Raw genomic sequence first — 27,729 nt, 5'->3', positions numbered from 1 at the left:
TGATGAGCGGTGCGTAGGTCCACACCCAGGATCCGAACCTGCGAACCCCAGGCTGCTGAAGCAGAGTGTGCCAACTTAACCATTATGCATCCAGGCCAGCCCCTGAATCCAGGTTTTAATTTTAATTTAAATGCTATAACCAGGTCATAAAAGATACATTACTTTCAACCAAGCATAAGTGACAGTCTCAGAACCCTGCAACCAAGTAAATCTTAACAATAACATTAGGAACTGATTTTTCTTAATAACACAATAAGCCCCCAAATCTATGCCTTCTCTCTTCTATTGTGTAATTTTTCTCCAGGGGAGGAACGAGTTTCAATTTCTTTGTAATTGCCTCTATTTTTATAAAATGATATTGGTCTATCAGAGCAATGATTTTTAACGGGATGCAGGAGAATCACCTGTGGAATGTAAAGAAACAAACTCCCCTACGAAATTGACAGATACTGAGCCCCACCCCAGACTTATTGAATTAGAATCCTCCCTAGTAGAATCTGGCATTGCAATTTTTAACCTCCTCATTCTCAGTTTAAGAAATATGTGGGTAGATGAAATGAACTGTACTCTGGTCTTTTACATTAGATATATCTACACTCATCCCATGTTGGAAAAGTTTCATTTTGGTACGAATCTATTACTTCTATAGCAACTCATTTCTGTTTTTAGACAAAGATTCTCAGCCTGTTCTTTGAGAAAGGAAACTGTATTATATGCATAATATAGCCAATTTGGATGGTAAGCCCCTAAATGACACTTATCTTTACTATGTTATTTTTTGCAAAATAAAGCATATATCACAGAATGTATGCTTTAAAAGCTTTAACTGTAAAAGCAAAGCTTAAAGATCAAGCTGTTTAGAAAGCAGAAAATTGTTCATGGCTTATGAATTAAAAGGTGGGCCTTATATTTATTTAAGGAGGCTAATTAATGAGATACAGAAGTCTCTTCTAGGTACAGAAAGACAACATTATCTACTCTCCATGCTGTAGGCTAAAATGGACATCTAATCAAGCCACTCCACTTCCAAAACCTTTCAGCGGTTTTCCCATTGTCCTTAGTGTTCTCCAGAGGGATCCAAAACTCCCAATCTGGATCTCTTAAAGGTTCTACAAATACACAAGATAAGAACCTAATGATGGAATTAATAAGGGAATATCTTCTAGGGAATACCCCAGAAACTACTGAGAGAAGAAAATATAGCAGTCAATTTAATATTCCTTTCAATACTTTGTCTTTTGCAGAAAAAAGATATATGCTGACTTGCCTGTGCTGGATTCTGTCATTACTAGTACTATTCTGAGGACACCATTACCATAGGGTCTTCCTAAACAAAGCAATCTATCTTTGTTAGTATGCTGTTTTGCTCAGAAGAAAGTCACCAAATGAACATGACCTCCTACTTCTTAATAATCTTCCTAAAACTAGCAATTCCAATGATCCATTTAGCCACTTTCTTCTGTGGTCCCAAGATAATTCATGGTATATTATATTCCAAGAAGGCTATCATTTAGCTTCATTATTAATATTTTATATTTGTTTAACGCTTTATAGTTTAAAAAATTTTTATATATTATTTCATTTACTCATTATCAACCAAGTATGAGGCATAATGAATATTATTTCCCCTATTTAAGAAATGTGAAAATGAAACTGCTCTAAGTATGAAAGCTATGAAGTAATTTCCCCAAAATCATACAGTTCCTGCATATATTTATATACTAATTATATTGCATATTATTTTATACCTTTTATTTATACGGCATTTTATAGCTTACAAAGTGTTTCATATTCATGATTTAACTTGATTCTCACAACAATCCTGTCACATGTTATTATTCTGTATTATGCTGGAACAGTATGGTGTAGCTGTTAAGAACAGGTTGTAAAAGTAGACTGCCTGGATTTGAATACTATTCCATAATTTTCTGGCAGAGTGTTTCCATTTTTTTATCTGAAAATTGGAATATAAATGGACCCTACCACGTTGGGGTGTAAGGAAGTTTAAACAAAATAGTGCAAATAAAGCAATTAGTACAATGATTAGTACATAAGAAGCATTTAATAATTGTCAGTTATTACACATGAAAAACCTAAAGCTCAGAATGGTTAAGTGACATGCCCAAATTTACAAAACTGTAGGTGGTAGAGCTGGAACCAGAACACAAATTTCCTACCTCTTGGTTCAGTGATTTTTCCATTATATTATATCACTTTAATTACATTAAATGAATGAGACTACTCATTTATTTTTTAGGACTATTTCATTCAGTAAATGCACAAGGCACATGCCACAGACTTGTGACTTTATTCAGAAATCACTGCGACATGCTGTGACATGAAGCATCTCAAAAATAACCAAGTATAAATTTTAGCACCTGAAGAAATATAGCTTTTTAGAAACAGTAGGATCCTTTGCAAATATTCAGACTATAACATCACGTTACTTGGTCATTATTAGAACAGTCACATTTTGGTGCTGGCCCGGTGGCATAGCAGTTAAGTGCATGCGCTCCGCTGCGGCGCCCCAGGGTTCGGATCCCAGGAGTGCACCAACGCACCGCTTGTCTAAGCCATGCTGTGACGGCGTCCCATATACAGTGGAGGAAGATGGGCACAGATGTTAACCCAGGGTCAAACTTCCTCAGCAAAAAGAGGAGGATTGGCAACAGATGTTAGCTCAAGCCTGATCATCCTCACAAAAAAAAAAGTCACATTTTAACTTGACATGAATATCAAGAAATAAAAAGTAAAATAGGTGTTTACACCACTATTAAAAAAGCCCTACATATATATTATTCCCATTTTTCATGCACAGAGCAGAGCATACTGCCATGATTACAATGTAAATTGATAAAAAACAATCATCACTCTCCGCCAGCATGAAGCTTACATTCTTGTATGAGATACACACAAAAAACCCCCACAACTAAACATGTAATGCAATAAATTAATGATAAGAACTATGAAGAAAATAAAGTAGCAAGATAAGGGGATATAGTGATGGGCAGGTGCTATTAAAGTAATTAAGGAAGGCCTCTCCGAGGAGGTAACATTTGAGCAGAGCCCTGAATGAAGTGAGGAAGTGAGTTACATGGGAAGAGCATTCCAGTATAAACAAATGTTTTATGTGTTCGAGGAATGAGAAGAAGGCCTGTGTTGCTGGAGAGCTGCAGATGAAAGGGAGACAGGTAGGAGATGATGCAGGGGAGGCAGAAAAGGGTAAGATCAGGTAGTGCCTTTCTGGCCATGGTAAAGATTTAGGTTTAATTCTAAATGTGATGGGAATACAGTAGAAGATTGAGAGCAGAGAAGTTAAAGGATCAGATTCACATTTTACAAGGATCACTCTGGCTCTTGTGTGAACAGACTACAGAGCGGCAAGAGTGGAAGCAGAGACCCATTAGGAGGCTGTTTATTCATACAGTAAATATTTATTGAGCACCTACTAACAGTAGACACTGTTCTAGGTGCAGAGGATACAGGAGTAAATAAAACAGGCAAAAGTTTCAGGCCTTCTAGCCTTATATTCTAGTAACTATCACAATCACTCAGGCAAGAGATGACAGTGACTTGGACTTAGATGTAGCAGTGGAAGTAATGAGAAGGGATTAGATTTAACATACATTTTGAAGACAAAGTCTACATGATTTGCTGAAAGAGTGAATGTGGATTATGACGGAAACAAGTCAATAATGGCTCCAATGTTTTTGGCCTAAGCACATAGGTGATACTATCTACTCAGAAAGGAAACACCGCAGAAGAAGCAGGTTCTGGAAAAAATGCAAGGGTTCAGTTTTTTTTTTTTTTTTTTTTGTGAGGAGATCAGCCCTGAGCTAACACCCGCCAATCCTCCTCTTTTTTTGCTGAGGAAGACGGCCCTGGGCTAACATCTGTGCCCATCTTCCTCCACTTTATATGGGACGCCGCCACAGCATGGCTTACCAAGCAGTGCGTCGGTGCGCGCCCGGGATCCGAACCAGCGAACCCCGGGCCGCCGCAGCGGAGCGCGCGCACTTAACCGCTTGCGCCACCGGGCCGGCCCCAAGGGTTCAGTTTTTGACATGTTAAGTTTGAGATGTACCTTGGACATACAGGTAGAAAAGGTAGTAGGCAGCTGGATATACAGAACTAGAGTTAAGGGGAAAGACAGGGCTTGAGATAATTCAGGAGTTAAGATAGTATTTAAAGAACTAAGAATGGAGTTTCGGGGCCAGCCCTGTGGTGTAGTGGTTGGGATCGGTGTGCTCTGCTTCAGCGGCCCGGGTTCGCAGGTTCGGATCCCGCGCATGGACCTACACCACTTGTAAGCCATGCTGTGGCAGCAACTCACATACAAAATAGAGGAAGACTGGAATGGATGTTAGCTCAGGACTAATCTTCCTCAAGCAAAAAAAAAAAAAAAGAGGAAGACTGGTAACAGATGTTAGCTCAGGGTGAATCTTCCTCAGCAAAAAGAAAAAAAAAGAATGGAGGAGTTTCATTATCATTAGAATCACTGGGCACCTGAACTTTATAAAAACTGCCTAGGTGCTTATAATGTGCAGCCAGCAAAACCAATGACCTAAGGAGTGAGAATATAAAGAATAGAGAAGTCTGAGGAGAGAGCTCTGGAACACCTGAACATCATCCACATGATCTACAAATATATTCAAATAATCCTTTATTACTTTATTATACTACAACACTAACGTATGACAGAATCTTCCCCAATATTAAGGATATGCGATTTGACATTAACTTGTCATCTTCTGAATAAAATGATCCACTATAGGACAATCATTTTAAAGATTAAGACCATGGAAATGAATTAGTCTAGTACCTCCTTTGCTACATTTAAACTGAAAAGAAAGGAAATAGCCAAAAGAAAAAAATCTATGAAATAATTTTTTTCAAATTTCTGACATTTTGAAATTTCTGAGATGAATATTTAGTCACTTTTCAGATTTGCGACTATTCTAATATATGTATTCAAAACTAAAACTGCTTTTTGCACACATCTTTAACTATATACTACAAGTTTGGTTATATTTTGTTTTTATTATTTCAGTTGAAATATTTTCTAATTTCTTGTGATTTCTTCTTTGACTCAAACGCTATTTAGAAGTATATTATTATCCAAACATTTGGGGGATTTTCTAAGTTATCTTTTAGCTATCATTTTCTAAGTTATCATTTTGTAATTGATTAATTCTACCATGGTCACAATAATTCGAATCTTTTGAAATTTGTTGAGACCTGCTCTCTGGATCACCATATCACCAACTGGTAAATAATCCATATGCTCCTGAAAACAATGTGTATTCTGAAAATTCTGGGTGCAGTGCTCATATATATGTCAATTTTGTTTATTGGCTTATTTACTTATTTCCTCATTCATTCAATAAATGAATCAAAACCTTAAAGTGGCTTTTTAAGCCTAAGAATGAAACTAAAAGATGTTTCATAAACCGAAAAAATATAGTGATTATAGAAAATTAAGTTGTATCTCCAGGGCTCAAAAGGCATTCAACAATTGGCATTATTCTTCTCAGAACACACATATACACGTTCCCCTGCACCATTTTCCCTTTCCTGGTATAACAGGCTGATTTATCCCATGTTTCCCAAAGTTGATAGCAAGCAGTTTACCTGATTTTCATCCTGTACTTCCATGTTGTATTGGTCACCTGGCTGAACTTCTGTGACTTTCTCTCCAAGGAGGAAACCCAGACGAGTCATGAGTGTGTTTGCTGCCTCATCTACAGAGGGAGGGGGGCCAAGTTCCTGTTCAGCATCACCTGTAACAGGAAGACATTGAAACACATGAATCTTTCAAAATAAAATGGCTGGGCTCTGCAACTATTCTTCCATTCAGTTTGGTCATTTCCTTTGTTCTTAACATTCTAAATCCAAAATTACAAGGTCCTTGTTCTAGAAGTTGATTTTCCCACTTTCACGTAATATAATTGATATATAGTCTACTCGGATTACCCTCAAGTCATCTACTTGAAACACCTGAGTTTGAAAGAATGTTTTTGTAACTTACTGAATAGAAAAAGTTTCCCATTTCTTCGACAGTTAGCCTTTCAATACAGTCCTAGTCTTCGGATCTAGTTTCTAGCCACAATCGCCACCTTCTTTCAGGTTCTTTTATCTTTTTCTTTTTTTTTTTTTTTTTACAGTTTGTGTGAATATTCTTTTTTTATTTTGAAATCAATTCAAACTTACAAAAAAGTTTCAAGAATAGTACAAAGAATATTTTTTTCCTTAACTATTTGAAAGTACAGACACGATGTCCCATCATCCCTAGATAGTACGTATTTCCTATAAACGAAGACATTCTTTTACATAACCACAGTACCAGAATAGAAATCAGGAAACTGACATTTTACATTATTATGATCTTATCCATAGACCCCATTTAAGTTTTCACATTTGTCCCAATAATGTCCTTTCTAGCAAAATGATCCAATTCAGGATGATGCAATGCATTTAAGTTCTCAGTTTTCTCTCTTTTAACCTGGAACAGTTCTGCAGTCTTTCCTTAACGTTCATGACCTTGACACTTTTTTTTTTGTTTTTTGTTTTTTTTTGGTGAGGAAGATTAGCCCTGAGCTAACATCCGATGCTGCTCCTCCTCTTTTTGCTGAGGAAGATTGGCCCTGGGCTAACATCCATGCCCATCTCCCTCTACTTTATATGGGACACTGCCACAGTGTGGCTTGACAAGCAGGGCATCGGTGCGCACGTGGGATCCTAAACCGCTAACCCCAGGCCGCTGAAGCAGAGCGTGAGCACTTAACCGCTACACCACCGGGCCAGCCCCTTGACACTTCTGAAGATTATAGGGTAGTTGTTTTGCACAGTGTCTTTGAATTTATCTCATGTTACTTCACGATGTGATTCAGGTTATGCATTTTTGGCAGGAATATCATAAAAGTAATGCTGTGTTAACTTTGATCACTTGGTTATGGTAGTGTCTGCCAGATATTTCCACTCTAAAATTATACTTTTTCTCTTTGTAATTAATAAGAATGTTGTGCGGGGATACTTTGAGACTACGTAAGTATCCCATTCTTCAACAAATTTTTAAGCTTTTAAAAAAACATTTTTGTGGTAAAATACATATAACAAAATTTGCCATACTAACCATTTTTAAGTGTACAACTCAGTGGCATTAAGTACATTCACAATGCAGTGCAACCACTGCCACTATCCACGTCCAGATTATCATCCCCAAAAGAAACTCTGTGCCCATTAAATGATAACTCACCATTGCCCCCTCTTACTAGCCCCTAGTAACCTCTATTTAACTTTCTGTCTCTATGAATTTGTGTATTCTAGGTACTTCATATTAGTGGAATCACACAATATTTGTCCTTTTATGTCTACTTTATCTCACTTTGCATAATGTTTCCATGTTGTAGCATATATCAGAATTTCTTTCCTTTTTATGACTGAATAATATTCCACTGTATGTAGATATCACATTTAGTTTATCCATTCATCTGATCCTGGACACTTGAGTTGTTTCCACATTTTAGGTATTATGAATAATGATGGTATGAACATTGGTGTATAAACATCAGTCTGAAGCTCTCCACAACAAACTTTTACCCACTATTTTTAGTATCCTTAATATTTCTTGGTTGAATTAATTATTACCATGATTGCCAAATAGTGATTTTTCTAAATCCATTACTGTTTCTACAGGTTAGTTTCTCTTCTTCGTCCATCCATCCATCCATCCATCCATCCGTATGAACTCACTGATTCCTATCTTATTCAATGTGTTATTATCTGTTACTATTGTTATTTATTTTGTTGCTCAAACTGTGTCAGATTTGGCCAGGGTAAGCCCTTTTGACTTGGCTCCTGTAACCTTTTGACACATCCCTGTCATTTTCTGAGCACTTCTTTGCTTTCTGGCACAAGATGTTCCAGGCTTATCTTGTACTTTCCCTGACCTAGCCCTGAAATTAGTCCTTTTTCCAAGAAGCCTTGATTCTTTTTAACAGAGAAAGGTATTTAGAATATCAGGTATGCTCACTGCTATTAAGATGTCACTGTCTTCCAGGTGCACTCAGTGGACAAAGTTAGTCAGTATATTCATACACATATATTCATATATGTATACATACATACACATACACATGTATATGTATATATACATACACAAATCTTAACATTCATTTTTATTTGTGAATTCATACACAAACACACACCCCAAAACTTCACAGTGATGCCTCTAATTCCAATTCAATACCATAGGGTTAATTCTAGTTTTTTTCCTTTCCAAAGTTGTAATTCTCTTCTCCAATAGTGAGAAACCCAGCTTTCATTATCCTTACTTAATCTATTCCCCCTACCTGTAACAAATTTCACTACTGCTCATTGCCACCCTGCACACAGATGCTCTCCTCACCCTGGTTGGGTTCCTATCCCATGCCAGATATGCCTCAGCTACCACTTTACCCACAGTCAGGGTCATTTTCAAAAACTGATATATAATTCACATGCCATAAACTTTATCCCCTTAAAGTGTACAATTCAGTGCCTTTTAATATATTCATAAAGTTATGCAAGAATCACCTCTCTCTAATTCCAGAATATTTTCACCACTCCAAAAAGAAACCCCATTCAAATTCATTTTTGCCCTGAAATTTAGACCCTAAAATTCCTGATCTCTGGCATTCATTTTAATCTTCTGCTTCCAAACTGTTACATTCTTTCCATACAATTAGATTTTTAGGTTCTCTTTCTATTTAGGCTATTTTTCAGTGGTTATTATAGGAGTTATTCTTTTTCAAATCTTTTCACTAAGGGATGCTGACCAAAGTCAATATGAGGTTATTCCTTGAACTCACTGTCAAGATAAATTTCCAAATAGAGAATTTATAGAAGTCATATGAAAAGAAGCCAGGAACTCAAGATGATCTATTCTAAATGTGATGCAGAAATAATTTACCTAAACTGAATATCTATTTACATTAACTTGATTCACTGTAAACATTTTTTTCAGGTTTTGTTTTACATTCAGATGCATTTAGTCTAACCTTATAACAATCCACAGTAGCACAGATCCTATAGGACATTATAAAAACTTTTTTTGAGTCAGATATATCCTTTTAGCATAGCAAGCATTAGCTATAGTGTCATCTGGTTTGATGCCAAAATATGATAGCTTCTTAATTTTTGAGGCTATTCAGTATCACACTAAACCACTCCAAATAGCAGGAAAGTGAAATTCATATTATTATTCAGTTTAACATTTATCTCAACTTCTCTGCTAAAGTCACAAGCTGGGGGTCAGAAGAAAAGACTGTATGTGTATTTCTGTATACTATTATTGCTTGCTCTCAAGCATTTCATCTGTGGAAAATTGATATAGAACTCTCATTGAATTTATGTCAGAGTAGAAAAACAGGCTCTATTTTCCCTTCCCTACTTCCCCTCCAAAAGGCAACATAAATAGATTTCTCTGCCACAGAAGTAAGAGAATCAGTAGGATTATTTTTACATTACAAATATTTAGATTTATATAGTTTTCCCCCCCAAGAATAATTGAAAGCTTCATACTCCTTGATAAAATAAAAAGGTAACTACTATATTCAAATTCATAAATTACCCTTTTCCTCTCCTATACATTAAACTAGTTAAGCTTTTCCAAATTCTTCTTGGCATATATTCCTGATCTCCAGATATTCTGGGGCTCCATTTCACTTTCGTCTAGAAAGTTATCCTGATAATTACCAAATATTTTCTAAGTACATGTTAACACTAGGTACTATGACATCTTGAGCAATTCTTGTAGTACAGGTCAGCTGGTCATAAATCTTTGTTTTAATATGTCCAAAGAAGTCTTTATTTTGCCATTATTATTGAAAGACATTTTTTCAGGTTATAGAATTCTAGTTTGATGTATATCTATATATCCATACCTAGTTTGATATATATATTTTGTGCCAGAACTTTAAAGATTTTGTTCCATTGTCTTCTAGGTTGAATTTTTTTCCAAGGAGAAGTGGGCTGTTATCCTTATCTTTGTTTCTCTATATGTAATTTTGTGTGCTTTTTTCTGACTGATTTTAAGAGTTTTCTCTTTTTATTAATTTTAAGCAGTTTTATAATGTTGTGTCTTAGTGTAATCTTCATGCTTCTTGTGCTTGGGACTCACTGAGCTTCTTAGATCTGTGGATTTAGAGTTTTCATGAAATTTACAAAATTTCTGGCCATGTTTTCTTCAAATATATATAATATATTTCTTATATTTATATATAATAAATATATTATAAATTATAAATATTATGTTATGCTATATTATGGCATAATATAACATATATAGCATTATATATATAGTTTGGTTGTGCTCTCTCTCCTCTCCTGTCATCCTTCCGGGACTCTGATTACACATTTATTAGGCTTCTTGAAGTGGTTTCATAATCCACTTTTTCAGTCTTTTTTCCTTAAGTGTTTCACTTTTGATAGTTTCTATTGCTATGTCTTCAAGTTCACTCATCTTTTCTTCTGCACTATCTAATCTGATGTTAACTCTACCCACTGTATTTTTTATTTAAATCTCTAATACTGTAATTTTTATCTCTAGAAGTTCATATTGGGTCATTTTTATGTTTTCACATCTATAACATACTATTTCCTCTATCTTTGTGAATATATGGAGTAAAGTTATAACTGTTTTATTGCTTCTGTCTAGTAATTCTATCACCTGGGTAATTTTGGGGTTGACTTCGATTGATTGATTTTACTCCTCCTTATAGGAAGTGTTTTCCAGCTTCTTTGCATGCCTGGTAATTTTTTTTTTGTAAGGAAGATTGGCCCTGAGTGAAGATCTGTTGCCAATCTTCCTCTTTTTGCTTGAGGAAGATGGTCCCTGAGCTAACATCTGTGCCAATCTTCCTCTACTTTGTATATGGGACACCGCCACAGCATGGCTTGATGAGTGGTATATGGGTCCACACCCGGGATCTGAACCCAAGAACACTAGGCTGCTGAAGTGGAGCACACGAACTTAACCACTACGCCACAGGGCCAGCCCCGCCTGGTAGTTTTTTGATTGGATGCCAGGCATTATGTATTTTTTTACTTGGGTGCTGCTGGGATATTTTTGTAATCTTATAAATATTCTTTATATATATATATATATATATATATATATACACACACACACACACACACACACACATATATACACACACACATATATGTATACATATATATATACACACACATATATATACACATATATATACACACACACATATAAAGTATTTCTAGAACTTATTGCACTTGTTTTTCTGTCTTCCTTCTCATCTTTTAGATCTTTGTTTAATCTTTACATAACCCTGTTAATTTCTTTACAGCACTTACCACGATCTATAATCATCTTATTTACGAGTTCACTTATTTTATTGCCTGTCTGCCCAACTAGAACATAAGCTCAATGAGCAGATGGATCCTGTTTGTCCCTTTCACTGTTTTATCCATAGTATATAGTGTACTACCTGGCATATTATACATAAATAAATCTTTACTGACTGAATAAATAAATTAGCTCTTCTATATACACCAAAAAGCTTTATGTGTTTTTCTCAAATATAAACTTTTTTTTTTTTGAGGAAGATTGGCCCTGAGCTAACATCTGTTGCCAATCTTCCTCCTTCTTTCCTTTTTTCTCCCCAAAGCCAAAGCAGATAGTTGTATGTCATAGTTGTACATCCTTCTAGTTGCTGTATGTGGGACACTGCCTCAACATGGCTTGATGAGCGGTGCGTAGGTTGGTATGCAGGACCCAAACTGGCAAGTCCCGGGCCACCAAAGCTGAGTGCTCAAACTTAATCACTACACCACTGGGCTGGCCCCATAAACTACTCTTTAAATAAACTTTTATCTTTAATCGTAGCACAGAATATGTGTGATGTTGGTGGCAGTACCAAAGGACAACTCCAAGGGGCTCTATAATATCCAACAGTTCCTCATCCCCCTACCTCTGCTCACCTAAGGTACTCTAACATGAAATCTCAGGAAAAAGCTGTGTTATACATCAATCTGTTCTCTGTATCTATGAGCTTGGTTTTTTTGTTTTGTTTTTAGATTCCACATATAAGTGAGATCATACGGTATTTGTCTTCTCTGTCTGACTGATTTCACTTAGCATAATGCCTTCAAGGTCCATCCACATCCACGTTGCTGCAAATGGCAAAAAAGATGTTGTTGCAAATGGCAACAGTTTCTGATTAAAATGCTAAATGTTATTCTGAAGATATCTATAATAAAATTTAGAAGTCCCTGACCTCTTTAGATTTCACAACACATTACTACACTACACACAAATGGCAGGCAAGAAGCTATATGGGAAAATGAAGGAGTGGTAAATCAAGAAAACAAGGGAAGTATGGTGAGAAAGAGAGAGATGATTTGAAGGAAATGGAAAAGGCCTTTCTTGTGCTATATTATCATATCATATATCATATTATAACTGCATGCATTATTCACAAAAGTCCAAATGTTACTCAATTAAGAAAGAGAGTAGAGGAAAACAAACCAAACTCTTCCTTTTTCTTCTAAGCTCTTATACTCATGTCACTATTATTCTTACTGTATCACTCTATTCTCTTCCTTGCTTTTCTTCAATGGTCTTGATAGAGGTTGAAAAGAAACTAATATTTATTATCTTTAAGACGTCCACAAGTTCATATACTTTATATACACTGAAGTATTTATGGGAGAAATGATATAATGACTGGTTTTTGCTGAAATTACTCCAGAAAAAAATGGGGAAGATACAGCTAAAACAAAGTTCTCAAAATTATTGAAGCTAGGAAATGAGTACATAGTAGTTCATTATTCTATTTTCTACTTCTATGAATATTTGGAATTTGGGGAAAAAAAAAACTATGCAAGGATGTTTCTTTTGAATAACTCGAGGGTTCTCTACTGGGGATAATTTTGCCCCCAGCGAACATTTGGCAAAGACTGGAGATATTTCTGGTTGTCATAACTAGGGGGAGAGGTGTTGCTTTCTGGCACCTAGTAGGTAGAGGCCAGAAATTCTGCTAAACATCCTATAACACACAAGAGAGCTCCCCATAATAAAGGATTATCTAACCCCAAAAGTCAATAGTATTGAGGTTGAAAAACCTTAAACAGCTAGGATGATCTTATCCTTTAAAATCTGTCAAAGTGGATGAACTCTCAACACACAGTCAGTAGGCAAACAAGTGTCCAACCCGTTATTTCTGAGTATTCTCAAAGTTACTTCAGTTTCCGGCTTACAATGAATTTTTAGTCTTTGGGCTGTTTCCTTCCTGAGTATGAGGTCTGTTTTCTGCACTACCAGATTCTGATATAATCTTTTCAGTCTTCAATAGACCTTAGTCTTATGTTGGTGAATGGACAGGACTTTATTGGGGTTACACTGTGGGTGTCAAGGGTGGGAGATTATATCAAGGCACAGAACAACTTAAATAAAACTAAAAATATGATATATCTCATATTTTTCACAGATTATCTTTTATTAATTATAATAACAGCAGGCACATATGGGCATTAACTATATGCCAAGTACTGTTTCTAAGTATTTTACATAAATTAATTCATTTAATTATAACAACTGCCCTGCGAGGTAGGCACTCTTATCCTCATTTTATGAATAAAGAAAGTGAAGTGCAGAAGTGATAAGTAACTTACCCAAATTCATGTGGCTAGTAAGTGGCTAAGCCAGCCGATCTGGATCTAAAACTCAAGCTCTAAACCCTGAAGTCATACTGTCATCCCCAATTCCATTCTCTCACCATGTTGCTGGGCATTGCTTCCTACCTCCCCTCTGCCCAGGGTATTTGCTCAAAACTCTCAAAATTCCTCTTAATTCCTCATACTAAATATTTTACCTAACTTTTTGTCTCATCCATGACCAGCCTGGTGATGTGAAGAGGGTGTCATCTTCATAACCAAACATGCTCAATTTAGCTATGTCCCTAAACAAAGATAGTACTTTCCTTGAGTGGAATTCTACTGTGACTTCTTTAATAATGATGAATTTGGAGTATGATAAACACAAAAAGATGGCTGGTAGGTTGTTGGAAAATAATCACTATGAGACTATTATACACAAAATAAATTATACAGCATTCATACATTACTCTGATTAAAACTATTTAAATTTATAGCTCTTGGTTTCATTTTGGCTACTTGGGAGCAGTGTATTTATGTATTAGTCTTTGCCCCCAGACTAATGAATGAGCAATATAGCACCATAAAAACTAAAGGATTCTAAACTTTACATGAAAATGGAAAGGTCCAAGAACAGTAAACAAAAAGAGGAATGACTTCTATTAATATCAAGGTTTAATATGATGCTAAAGTAATTAAGACAGGGTATGGTTGACACAAGCATGGATAAAAAGACTAATGGAACAGAATAAAGAATCCAGAAGCATATCTATACATATATAACCACTTTATTTAGGACAAAGGTGCCACTGCAATATTTTAGTAACAGGATGGTAGTTTCAAATTGGTGATGGATCAATATGATATGGATAAAAATGAATCCTGTCCCTACTTCACACCACACACAAAAATCAATTCCAGATGGATTATAGACCCAAATGTGAAAGGTAAAACAATAAAGTTTCTGGAAGATAACCTAATAGAATATCTTCATGACCTAGGACTAAGCAAAGATTTCTTCAACAGGACACAAAAGGGACTAACCACAAAAGAAAAGATTGGTAAAGTGAAGTTTATTAATAAGAAAAACTTCTGTTCACCAAGAACATCATTAAGAGGGTAAAAAGGCAAGCCATAGAGTGCGGAAAGATATCTGTAATTCATATATCTAACAAAGGCCTTGTATCTAGACTATATAAAGAACCCCCACAAATAAGAAAAATAAAGACAATCCAATTAAAAGACGGACAAAAAAAATCTATACAGGAATTTACAAAAGACGATATTCAATTGACCAATAAGCATATGAAAAGCTAGGAAATGCAAATCAAAACCACAATGAGATACCCTACATACGTGCAGTGCAGAATAGCACACAAAACAAACAAACAAAACACCTGACAATATGAGATAAAGGAACACGTAAACACTGCTGTACTGGTGGAAATGTAAATTGGAAGCATCAAATTTGGAAAAATTTTTGGGGCCAGCCCGGCAGCATAGTGGTTAAGTTCGTGTGCTCTGCTTCAGCAGCCCAGCGTTTGTTTGCTGGTTTGGATCCCAGGCATGCACTTACGCACTGCTCATCAAGCCATGCTGCGGCGGTGCCCCATATGTAAAGTAGAGGGAGACTAGCATGGATGTTAGCTCAGTGACAGTCTTTCTCAAGCAAAAAGAGTAGGATTGGCAACAGATGTTAGCTCAGGGCCAATCTTTCTCATAAAAAAAAAAAAAGGAAAATTGGAAAAATTTTTATGCTGAACATACTGAAACCCTATGACTCAGCAAGCCCACTATTAGGTATATATCAAAAGAAAAAATACGCATAGGTGCATCAGAATATTTGCAACAAACATTCATAGGAAAACAGTTCATAACAACCAAAATTGAAACTGTCCATCAACAGCAGACATACAATGAAATATGACAATAATAAAAGAGAATCTCACAAACATATGTTGGACAAAAGAAGAGAGACTCAAAAGAGTACATACTAAATGATTTCATTTATATAAAGTTTGAAAATTGGTAAAAGAAATAAATAATTGATAATGGCAGTCAGAATAGTGGTTATGCTTGTAGGGAGTGGATAGTGTTGCAGAGGAAGCATGAGCAAGGCTTCTGAAGTGCTGGTAATGTTCTATATGTAGATTTACATAGTGGTTATATGGGTGTGTTCAATTGATAAAATTTCATAGACCTGCATAATCATGATTTGTGTACCTTTCTGTATTTATATTTTAATTTTAAAAAACTACAGAAAACATATTAAAGACACAGGACACTGGGTTTGAGAATGAAACAATATTCACAATACCTGTTTTTCTTTTTCCCTCCAAGAAAGAAGTCTAGAATTATGAAAAAAGAAACAGTGCTATATGTATTTAAAAATTTCGTATAAAATTAAAAATTACTTGACCACTCTTGTAACAGTTAACAATTTGAAGTGGATCAATGACATAAAGATAGAGAGAAACCAATGTATACAAGAAATATTTTATAAGTTAAAGGAAGTGCTAGACAGCACAGAGAAAGAAACAAAATTGTCTTGGAAAGGTGGAGAGAGGAAAAAGAGGGAAGAGGCTCTTGGAGGAGGCCATACTAAAAATTCTTATAAGAGTTGAGTTTTTTTTGTTTTTTGTTTTGTTTTGTTTTGTTTTTGTGAGGAAGATTAGCCCTGCGCTAACATCCATGCTAATCCTCCTCTTTTTGCTGAGGAAGACCGGCTCTGAGCTAACATCTATTGCCAATCCTCCTCCTTTTTTTTCCCCCAAAGCCCCAGTAGGTAATTGTATGTCATAGTTGCATGTCCTGCTAGTTGCTGTATGTGGGACACGGCCTCAGCATGGCCGGGGAAGCGGTGCGTCGGTGCGTGCCCAGGATCCGAAACCGGGCTGCCAGTAGTGGAGCGTGCGCACTTAACTGCTAAGCCACGGGGCAGGCCCTAAGGGTTGAGTTTGATTTTTCAACAGTAGAGTTAAGGAAAAAGAGCAGAGGGAACAATTTTTAGATTCAAAGTCTGTATGACTTACCAGTTCAACAGAAATACAGAACTCTAAGATAAAAACTGATTAAACATAGCATATTTAAGGTTGTTTTAAAAAAGTGTTTTAAGTTTGTTTCTGGAATAATAATATTGATAGTAGTGCCAGTAGTAATAACAATAACTAACACTCATTGAGACATTACTATCTGGTACCTTTTTAAGTGCTTTACATGTATTAAATCACTGAATTTTCACAACATTCCTAATCTTATAGATAGTAAAAGTGAGGCACACAAAGATTAAGTTCTTGCTTGTCCACAGTTACACAGTTAGGTAAGTGACAGAATCAATATTGAAGTCCAGGCTGTCTGGCTCCTGAGCCTGTGTTTTTTAACCACTTCATTATTTTGCGAGGAATATGTGATTATTGAGTACAAACTGTTTATATGGTTATTTTATTTATTTTTATCTTTAACAGTATCCAGTAGAATTATCTGATAGACAATATAGGAAAGCATTCATTAATTCAATAAATATTTACTGAGTACTGTGTGTCCAGCACTGTGTTAGGTGTTAGATACACATTTATGAACAATGGGCATAGTCCCTATCCTTAAGGAGCTTATAGTCTAATGGGGGAAAATAGAAAATAAATAAATTAATTAAATCATAGTAAATTAAACTCTGTGAGAAATATAATGCAGGCAAGAAATAGGATGTTGTAAAAAAGCAAGTGCTGAATATTTCAGAACATTTTGGTCTTTATTTTTCTCGATGACATCAATTCTCCTTCCAGAGATGGTTTACGCTTTACATTTGCAAAAGTGTCTTCTACTTACTTAAAGTAGCCAAACTGCAGAGGGATTAAACAATGATTAAAACTGTGCCAGGAAATGAATGTCTAATAGCTAATGTATCCAAATCCCTAATCTGTATTCCTAACATGGCAGGCTACACATAGTCTAGTTCCATAAACTCTCTTAATTCCCCGCATTCTCTTAGCATTTTCACATCAGGCTGTTTACATTTTCCTTTATGACCTGTTAATTATAAACTGCTTGTTCTCATCTATTTCAAGACTCAGAAATTTGTACCACATTTAATCAAATAAAGAAACCCATGTTTTCTCTCTAACAGAGTCACAAAACGTATGATTAGCTTGGCCCAATTGCCAAAGGAAGCCTGGTTATATTTTCATTTCTTAGTTCTTAAATGATTACCTAAAATTTTCCTTTTCTGATGAATATTGGAAAATGGTTCACTGCTAAAAGCAGGGGCTGCTATTTGTCACAGTAAGTGCTGAAGCTCGCAGGGGAGCTCTTCCACATCCTCCAAAAACTGAGCTCCCGAATGTGAGAATCACTGCCCACCAGCGATGAAGAATCAAAGCAACCACCAATATCTCCACTCACGGAGTGGCTGGCTTGAAAGCATTCCCCTACACTTCTTACTTAGTTCACTTGGGCATACTTGAAGAAGAGAGGGAGGAAACAGATGAAACAACTGTTGAAACTGGGGGATGGATACGTGGAAGTTTCTTTGGGTATGTTTAAAACTTTACATAAAAGGTTTTTTTTGGCTTGGCCACGTGACTTTATTTGGACCTTGGAATGTTATGAGCTGAGGCTTGAAATGTGCCTGTGCAGTTGGGCTTCTGTTCTTGTGCCCTAGTGATCCACCAGGAGAAGAGCTTCTCTCCGGCTGATGCCCCTCCAGCCTGGGCTCTAGAATAAACACACACAGACCTGAGCACAACTTGAACTCTAAAGCTGTTCAGCCAATGTGCAGCCTGAAACACAGCCATTCCAACCAATACTTGCAAATCCATGAGTAAGAAAAAAATTGCTTATTTTTGGTTGCAATAAGTTTTAGGGTGATTTGTTACACAGCATTATTGTGAGCATTTAATTTTTAGATAGTTAATTTTACTAAAATACAACCATAACTTAATTAGCAGACCACAATGAATCCCTGGTGATTTTTCCTACCATGTATTATTTTCTGTTCAATATAACCACTCTCTTACTCACCTTCATACCTGCTCACTTCTAGTTGCCATCTTACTCCAGATTCTATTCTATTTCTTATTCATCTATTGATTTTCTCTTTTTAAAGATATAATTTACATACATAAATTATACTCCCATAAGAATACAATTTAATAAATTTTGACAGATATATACATCTGTGAAACTTCCACCAAAATCAAGGTACAGAACATTTCTATCATCCCCAGAAGCATCCTTGTGTCCCTTTGAAGTCAAACCCTCTCTCAACCCCTAGCCATAGGCAACCACTGATCTGTTTTCTGCTATCTTAGATTAGTTTATATGTTCTATAATTTTATACAAATAGAAATAAACAGTATATATTCTTTTTTTGTTTGGCTTCTTTCATTCAGCGTAATGTTTTTGAAATCCATCCATGTTGCTGAGTGTTTCAACTGTTTGTTCCTTTTTATAGCTGAGTAATAGTCCTCTGTACGGATATATCACATTTTATTATTTGTTTCCTGCTGATGGACACTGGATTCTTTCCAGTTTTTGGCTATTACATATAAAGGTGATATGTAATAGTTTTTGTGTGGATATATACTTTAATTTCTCCTGGACAAATACATAGGTGTGTAATGGCTGGGTTATAAACTTTAAAATTTTTAAACTTTATAAGAAATTGCCAGTTTCTAAAGAGATTGTTCAGTTTACACTTTCACAAGCAGTGTATAAGAGTTCTAGTATCCTCACCAACACTTGGTATTAAGAGCTGTTTTGATTTTTGGCCATACTAATGGGTCCACAGCAGTATCTCATGGTTTTCATTTGCATTTCTCTGATGACTAATGATGTTGAGCATCTTTTCATGTGTTTATTCGCCATTTTTATATCTTCTTTTGTGAATGTCTCTTCACATCTTTTGTACATTCAAAAAATTAGGTTCTCTTCTTGTTAATTAGTTGTAAGAGTTCTTCTTCTTTTTTTTTTTTTGTGAGGAAGATCAGCCCTGAGCTAACATCCATGCTAATCCTCCTCTTTTTGCTGAGGAAGACTGGCCTTGAGCTAATATTTGTGCTCATCTTCCTCCACTTTATGTGGGACGCCACCACAGCATGGCCTGACAAGTGGTGCGTCGGTGTGCGCCCAGGATCTGTACCCGGGCCACCAGCAGCGGAGCGCATGCACTTAACTGCTACACCACGGGGCCAGCCCCTGTAAGAGTTCTTTATTTTGGATATCTGTCAGATATATGTATGCTAATATTTTCTCCTATTCTATGGCTTGGCTTTCGCTTTTCTTAACAGTGTTTTTTGAAGAGCAGATGTTTTTACTTTAGATAGATAAAGTTCAACTTAAAAAAATTTTTTTTTTATAGCTCATACTTCTTATGTCCTAGCCAAGAAATCTTTGCCTACCCCAAAGTTGCAAAGATTTGCTCCTAGCTCTTACATTTAGGCCTACAATACACTTTAACTTTTGTGCATGGTATGAGGTAAGGGTTGATGTTCATTTCCTCACTGAATTTCCCTGACACCTTTACTGAAGAATAATGGAAGTCCTTTAACTTTGTTATTCTTTGAAAAATTGCTTATGCCATTCTAGGTCATTTGCATTCCATACAAATTTAGAATCATGTAAATTTCTAATTTAGAATCATGTAAATCTTGTAAATTTCTAAAAACACTTTTTTCTTGGGTTTGCGTTGAAGTAATTTTGGGGAAATTACTATTTTGACAATACTGAATCTTCTAATCTATAACTATATCTCCATTTATTTGTATCTTTAATTTGTCTCAGCAATGTTTTATTTATAATTTTTAGTGCACATGTTTTGTTAAACTTATCCCTAAATATTTCATGATTTTGCATGCTACTGCAAATGAAATTTGAATGAATTGCTTTCAGATTTAACTTTCCAATTGTTCTTTGCTAGAATATAGAAATACTACTGATTTTTATATAACGACCTCATGTCCTCCTTTTCCAAACTTACATGAACACATTTATATAAATGTAATTGGAAAAGTATGTTGCAAGTATTGGTTTGTGTTTGTGTATTGCTCTGCTAATATATAAACATATTTATATAATATAAAGGTAGTTAAGAGCTGGGGAGGGGAATCTCCACATTCACTGTGGAATACTGACATATCAAGGTAGGTTATTAGCAGCTTACTTTACACCAGATTTGGGAGAAACAATGATGAGACACTCAGGAATTAACTATGTCTGGCATTAGGATGCTTAAACAAGAAAGGGAGATGGACAAAGACTACCTTCTGAATTCCTCAGGCATGTCCCTAAATATATACAGAAACCTTCTTTAGTGTTCCTAGGGGCAACAATTTGGCATGGGACACTGAGATGCCACTTAGAATGTTTTCGAACTTAACTCCAGGACTCTGGTTCTGAGTTCTTCTGCAAGAAATAACTTGCAGAGTGAGATTATAGCAACTATGTTGTTCCAGGTGAAATACTGTTCTTATCGTTTTTGTGACCACAGGTGCTACACTATTGTTCTCCGAAAGTGTAAGGAATCCAGTTCCAACACTCTTTTTTTTCTGTGCATAAGTCTGAGTCTTATGCACAGGTTTGCTTATGCAAACCAAAAAAGCATTTCTTTAGTGTGTGTTTTTGTTTATGTTCAAGCATGGAAGTCATATATGTTCTATGTTAGAATACTATAACTATATGAAAAAAGGTATGGAAATAAATGAAAACCACCCAAATAAGAACAAGCAAAGGCTATTTATTCAGAGCTTGATACAGCAAGGGAGTCAGCCACCATCACTTGCACTTGGCAGAGACTCAAAGGCAGATAGAGGAGTGGGAAAGCTTTATAGTGGAAAAAAAAGGGAAAGGTTTCAGGTATATCCTGACTAGAGGCACTTGGCATGGAGAAGTTGAAGCAGGCTAACTGGAAGCAGGGGCATCCTATGTGATTGGTTAGGTGTGCATACTTAGCTTTCTCCGGTTGGTCCTAAAAGTGAGGGCAAAAACCAGGGAAGCTGTCAGTTAATAATCTAGCACCAGTCATTTTGTTCCGAGTGTTACAGGAGTTATTGTTGCCTTCCTGGACTGGTTGCTAAATATAGTAATCTCACTTCCTACAAGTCTGACTTGTACTTGGCTCCTGGGCTAGTTGCTGCAGATTGGGGTCAGAGTTCTATTTTTATATATGGTCTGGCCATTGTATATATATTCAGATTCTCAAAGGATAGTGTTAGGTTTGTTCAAGTACTTCTTTTCCCTGATCATTGAAGATAAATGTGTCACATCTGGTTAGCAGATAATATTTTCCTGAAATCCTCATTCTCGATTTTATACTCATTGATTATGTTCTCTAATTACATTTATTACAATTCACTCATAGCTGATTGATCTCAGTTGGCTGCCATGGCAGAATTCTGATCCAGTGAAGCTTTATGCCCCTTCCCATATGCTAGTCACATTGGCCTTGTATATAGCCTTCCTTCCATAGGAGAAAGTTTAGCAAGAATTTAAAAGAAATAAGATACAACAAATCAAAAAACCACTGAAAGAAATACCGCTCCCCCTTTCTTGATATCATAGTAAAATTGTTATAAACACAGATTATGAAATCATGCTTCCAGCTGCTCAAGCTTATGAGCCCCTTTGCAGTAAATCAGAAAGTCATAAAACATATTCTTAGTAGAGAGAAAACTATGTCATTTACATATATTTATAACATACTAAATTTTTTCATTTTGCCTTCCTCTGACTTTTTGGGTTCATTTCACTCATTCAACACACATGGAATGAACATCTACTATCTATTAGTCACTACACTGAGCACTGTGGATACAGTGGTAAGCATAAGGGAGAAAATGTATTAAATTGTCCAGATGGGTGTTTTTGATAATTTTAGCATTTATTTTTTTTCTTGTTTGGATATTTGAGAAGAAATGATTGAGGGATAAATGTTATTCAAAAGCTTTCATTAGAAAAACGTTGTAATGATTCAACTATAGTTTAATTCTTTCTTTCTTCTCTCTAGGGCAAATAGCATATCATCCATGTCTTTATTTATTTATTTTTTTTTTTTTTTATTCCTGGAATGTTTATTACAGTAACATTGGTTTATAACATTGTATAAGTTTCAGGTGTACATCATTATACTTCTATTTCTGCATAGATTATCATCCATGTCTTTATAAAAAATGTTACTTGGTTAGGGACCAGATAAGGCATTTGCTGTACTAGAGAATTCATTGTATAAAATAAATTTTAACCAAGAAAATAAGCATCATTGCTCTGATGAGGTACCAGAAAATGGCATCCATATTTTATGCCCTTTACTGTAATGGAAGTTTTACTTGTACACAAATGAATTCTAACCAGTGTTCTCTCACTTTAAGACTTACAAATAAAAAAATTATTTATATAAAACAAATAATACCGTTAGATTTTAAGGGTAGCCTTCTGTTCTATAGTACCAAAGATGATTTACATGGATTAATAGAAGAGTAAGTCTTTAATAATAGAAGAGTAAGTCTTTAATATTAGAAGAGTAAGTTGAGGCATTTTGTGGTAAATAGAAAAATATATTATGTGGCTTTTGATACTCAATGTTTTAATAAAACATTAACCAGCAGATAAGAACATTTCTCTTAAAATTGGTTTGCAACAGAGCCTAGCAATAGAAAGCCAAACTGCAGTAAGCTTGTGTCTCATGATCCTCTTCAAACATTAAAAGAAATTCTCCAATCATTTTGCAAGATGACTCCCACTTTCTATTCAAATTTTTCTTCGGGAAGCAATATAAACATCAGTTTTGGCTACACACAATTATAATTTAACTACTATGGTTACTGTAGAAGGTGAGAAAGCAGAAAACATAATAATGCTGAACTTACCTCAATGATCTATGAAATACATTTGGGATTTGTAGCTGGATGAAGCAGACATTTTCCTCCCCAATCTAATGGTAACAGGTCAAATAACGCCATATGGAGATCAGAGCAGAAAAGCAAGTTTTTCAACAATTCAGTGTCATGTGTAATATAACCACAAGGGGCAAAACTTGTCAAAATTTTTACGTAAAATACTAATTTCTTTGCGATTTAGTTTCTAATTCCAAATAGGAAACAATTAGCTCAAAGAGATGGACCATGAACCAACTCCAAAAGCCTGTTTGAAAAGGGAACTTTTTATATTTCAAGTAATCAATTGGCTAATAATACCATTTCAATTTCTTATTATACAGCTCCTAGAATTTAAGGGGACTGGTTTGTCCAAAAGGTAGTGTTCTAAGACTGTTTTAGTGTACAGTCTGTTACCCTCTAGCTTCATGGGGAGCACAGAATGGAAAAATAAAGATGCTCCTTTTATATACTTTAGAATGTGTATGCAATCTAAAAATATAAATGCTATAATTTTTCCCCCAATTAGGTCCCCCTGATGGTGGCAGGGACCTATCAATAATTGGAGACCTTCCAGCTGATGACAACCAATAAAAACTGGACAAAATATATTTTAAAAATCTTTTAAAGACCTAACAAGATGATGACAAATCAAGACAACAACAGGCAGAAGATGGAAATCCAGAATGGAGATCTTGCGTAGCACAGAGGGCTGCTTTAGCACTGGGGGCATTTGTTAATGGGGAAATGATTGAGAAGCTGAGCTGTGCTTTTGGCTGTCTCATAAGGTCAGGGGAACAAAACTGGAGTCTAGCATCCACCAAGAGTGGGAACTCTAGTAAAACACTCCGCACTTTGGGCTTGAAACCTTTAAGAGCTACACCCTAGGAATAAAGATGAACCAGAAGTAAACTAGGTCTTGCAGTTCTGATTTGTGTCAACTTATTAGCCTGGAAAACCATGGACTTCAAACCATGAACTTGGATTGAATTGGTCCCAAGCGGCAAAGGCAAATGAAAATCCTCTCTAGAGAAAAAAAAAAATCATCATCCTACCTTCAGATTATTTCTACAAATCTTTTCAAATATTAAATACAGCACAAAAAATAATTAGGGGTATGAAAAGACAAGAGAATTAGCAGAAATAGTAGGCAAAAGAAAAGTGGTAAAGGTGATGGGGTTAGAGTACTGTAGTTAATCTCTTAAGATAATTCTTAATATTGTAAAAATGTGGTAGAAAAGAGCTAGAGACTACGGGAAGACGAGTGGTGGAGATGGAGGAAGGAGACAGCGGAGGAAGAGTTACAAAACTAAGAGTCATTTGATGATTACAGTGTTGAAGATGGTGAGTATTTCCCTAAAATCACTTAGAGGTTATTGGCTGAGGAAATTCTCCCTTAGTTCTTTGCTTTTCAAAGTAACTTCACATTTCAATTGTTCAGTCATGCATAATACTTCCTCCTGGGGTAGCTAAACCACAGTAGCTAACAACAAATGATATTCTAAACAATAGCATATGTAAGCTAATGGAGGATCTAAACCAGGAACTCTTGATCTGAGGTCCTCTGATACATGCTCTTTTGGAAGTCTGTGAATCCCTTGAAATTGTATGTTTTAATAGGGAGAAAGTAAGGGAAATGTTCATTCTTCCATCTTCCAGTTCTTCTTTGCCACCCCTTAAAAAAATTAACGACTCCCAGTTACCCATAGCAGGAATTGCAAACTCAAATACCTTCAGGATACAAGCAGTTTTAACATATCTGGCATGGCTAGCAGTAATGGTAGTAGGAAATGATAAAGTGTATGTTGAACTGTAGACTATCAGCCAGCCTGAAGGCATTCTAATTCTAATTTTTTAAAATGTGCTTGCTAAACAGTTTTTTGATACCTTCTCTAGAAAAATCTGTCTACTGTTTTAAAGTTAAATATTAAGTTGGAGGTTAAGATGGCGGTCTGAGATGTTTTCCATAGTTCTAAGAACCATCTCTCAATATGGAGGGTCCAGAGGGCAGAAATGGTCCCTAGAGGTAGATGGGAAAACTAGATCCATGTTAGGCTCTTGATGACACAGGTCACAGTCAATTCTCAACTGGGGAGAAAAACTGCCTAAGTTGGGGCAGGTGCACAAAAATCTAAGGAATCTTTAATCATAGGACCCCATTCTCTTGAAAGGGAAAGTGTTTCAGTCTCTCCTACTTACCCTTCCTTTCCCCTCCCTCCTTCCTAAATTACTGTCTTCTTTAAATTAACTCACCTAGGGCCTAAGTTAAAGAATCAACTTTTAGAGAATCTCTCTAGTTGCAAAGGGAAGTACTTAGATGGCTAACTTTAGGGTATGAAATGGGAGTTGGCAATAACGCAACTTCGTTAGAACACTCTAGTCTTTGATTCTTATTAATTTTGGTTTGTTCAGACTAGTTCTCAGATAAACGTTTTATTAATTTTTTTGAAAACCCAGACAATATGTACAATTTTGTACGTAGGTGCAATTTTCTGGAGAGGTTGTTCATAAATTTCAACAGTAATCGTTTTGCAATACATGTATCAAATCACCATGTTGTACACCTTAAACTTACACAATGTTATACATCAATTATATCTCAATAAAGCTGGGAAAAAAAAGGAAAAAATTATGCTCTCTAAAAAACAATGATAAGAGCCAGCCCTGATGGCCTAGTGGTTAAACTGTGGTGCACTCTGCATCGGCAGCCCGGGTTTGGTTCCCAGGCGTGAAACCACACCACTTGTCTGTCAGTAGCCACGTGGTGGTGGTGGCTTACATAGAAGAACTAGAAGGACTTACAACTGTAATATACAACTATGTACTAGGGCTTTGGGGAGGAAAAAAAAATAGAGGAAGATTGGCAACAGATGTTAGCTCAAGGCTAATCTTTCCCAGCAAAAACAAAACAAAACAAAACAAAAAAACAATGCTAAGTAAATTTATCTACTTAATCTTTAATAATTCTATACTCTTTTAACCGAGATATACACAAAGAAACGGGGGAAAAAAATCCTCCAAACACACAAACACACACAGTGGTTCTCCCTTTTGCTATTTAGGAATTAAATTTTTATAAGATTAGGGACTCAGCATTTTAAAAAACTTATTAGTTTGGCACTTAGCTAAGAGAAGAGGCTTTTAAATGCTTATAATCTTCCATCACAACTTCCCACTATTCTGTTTCTCGGAATCACTGGAGAGACAGAATATATAGAAAGTACTCATTGCTTGGTAACACTTGCACTAGTGCTTCCTTGCCTAGATAATTGCCCTCAATGTACAAGAAGTACTACATGCACATCGATGTACGATGATGACTATTTGGCTGAAATGAAAAGCCATATCTGACAAACTCAAGAATTTTAAGTACTTCACTGAAATCTCTAAGACTGATGTTTCTCACTGAATGTTCCCTTGGGTCTTACATTGAGGTTTCTAACATCTGCTTTGAATAGATATATGTTTGAGATACAAAATATGGTCAAGATGTGTTACTTCTGTAATATAGTATTTCTGTATTATTTCCTTATTGGCCTGGATTTCCTCACCCACAGCACAATTCATTCTAACGTGGAAAGCAAGGCATTTACATACTGGTCACAGTAAGAAAAGTATCCTCAAAAGTCATGTTTGTCTAAATAGCAAACTTATTCTATGCTGGCTTCCGAATCTTGGATTTATTCTAGAAACTGCACACTTAAATAATGTGATATAATTACCCAGGCTTTAAGAGAAAATCACCATTCTAAGAAGAAGTATTTCACTGTATGGTAACAGTGAGTACAGATTAGGCAAGGGAAGAGACCTACAGACAGTCATAAGCAGAGTAGTGGTAGAGTTCTGAAAAAGGATGAGACCAGGAATTCTGGTGAACCAGGAGATAAAAACCTTCAAAGAGTAAGCGGTATGACCTCAGAGTCTAGAGAAACTGCAACAAGGAAGGGTAGTGATTGGTACAGTTTGATGATGTGAGATTTAAAGTTGAAATGTTAGGGAAGAAAGTAGGAGAATGGTCTAGAATTGACTCTCCTGGGTCAGCTCTTATGAGAATGTTTGAGTATGTTTCATATACTCCTGATTCGTTTTTCTATCCTTAATATCTAATATTAAATATCTCTAGTATTTACTTCTACTTTTTATTCTGTTTTCCTTGTTTGAAAAATGTTTCAATTTTTAGTAGCTGTTATTATTT

General features: G+C 35.7%; 1 protein-coding gene across 7 annotated transcripts in view; it reads right to left on the bottom strand.

Annotated features, from left to right (window-relative positions):
* TANC2 (tetratricopeptide repeat, ankyrin repeat and coiled-coil containing 2) overlaps window positions 1-27,729 on the bottom strand; it is a 401,816-nt gene that overhangs the window by 155,185 nt on the left and 218,902 nt on the right. For all 7 annotated transcript variants that reach the window (XM_058561308.1, XM_058561312.1, XM_058561306.1 and 4 more), the window contains one exon: window positions 5,632-5,780. In XM_058561308.1, the coding sequence (XP_058417291.1) occupies window positions 5,632-5,780 (149 nt within the window). The remainder of the gene's footprint in view (window positions 1-5,631; window positions 5,781-27,729) is intronic.

The sequence above is a fragment of the Diceros bicornis genome, chromosome 18 (genome assembly GCF_020826845.1).
Source record: "Diceros bicornis minor isolate mBicDic1 chromosome 18, mDicBic1.mat.cur, whole genome shotgun sequence".
Lineage (NCBI taxonomy): Eukaryota > Metazoa > Chordata > Mammalia > Perissodactyla > Rhinocerotidae > Diceros > Diceros bicornis.
Note: the sequence above shows the minus strand (reverse complement) of the source record. Positions and strands in the feature narration are given on the sequence as shown.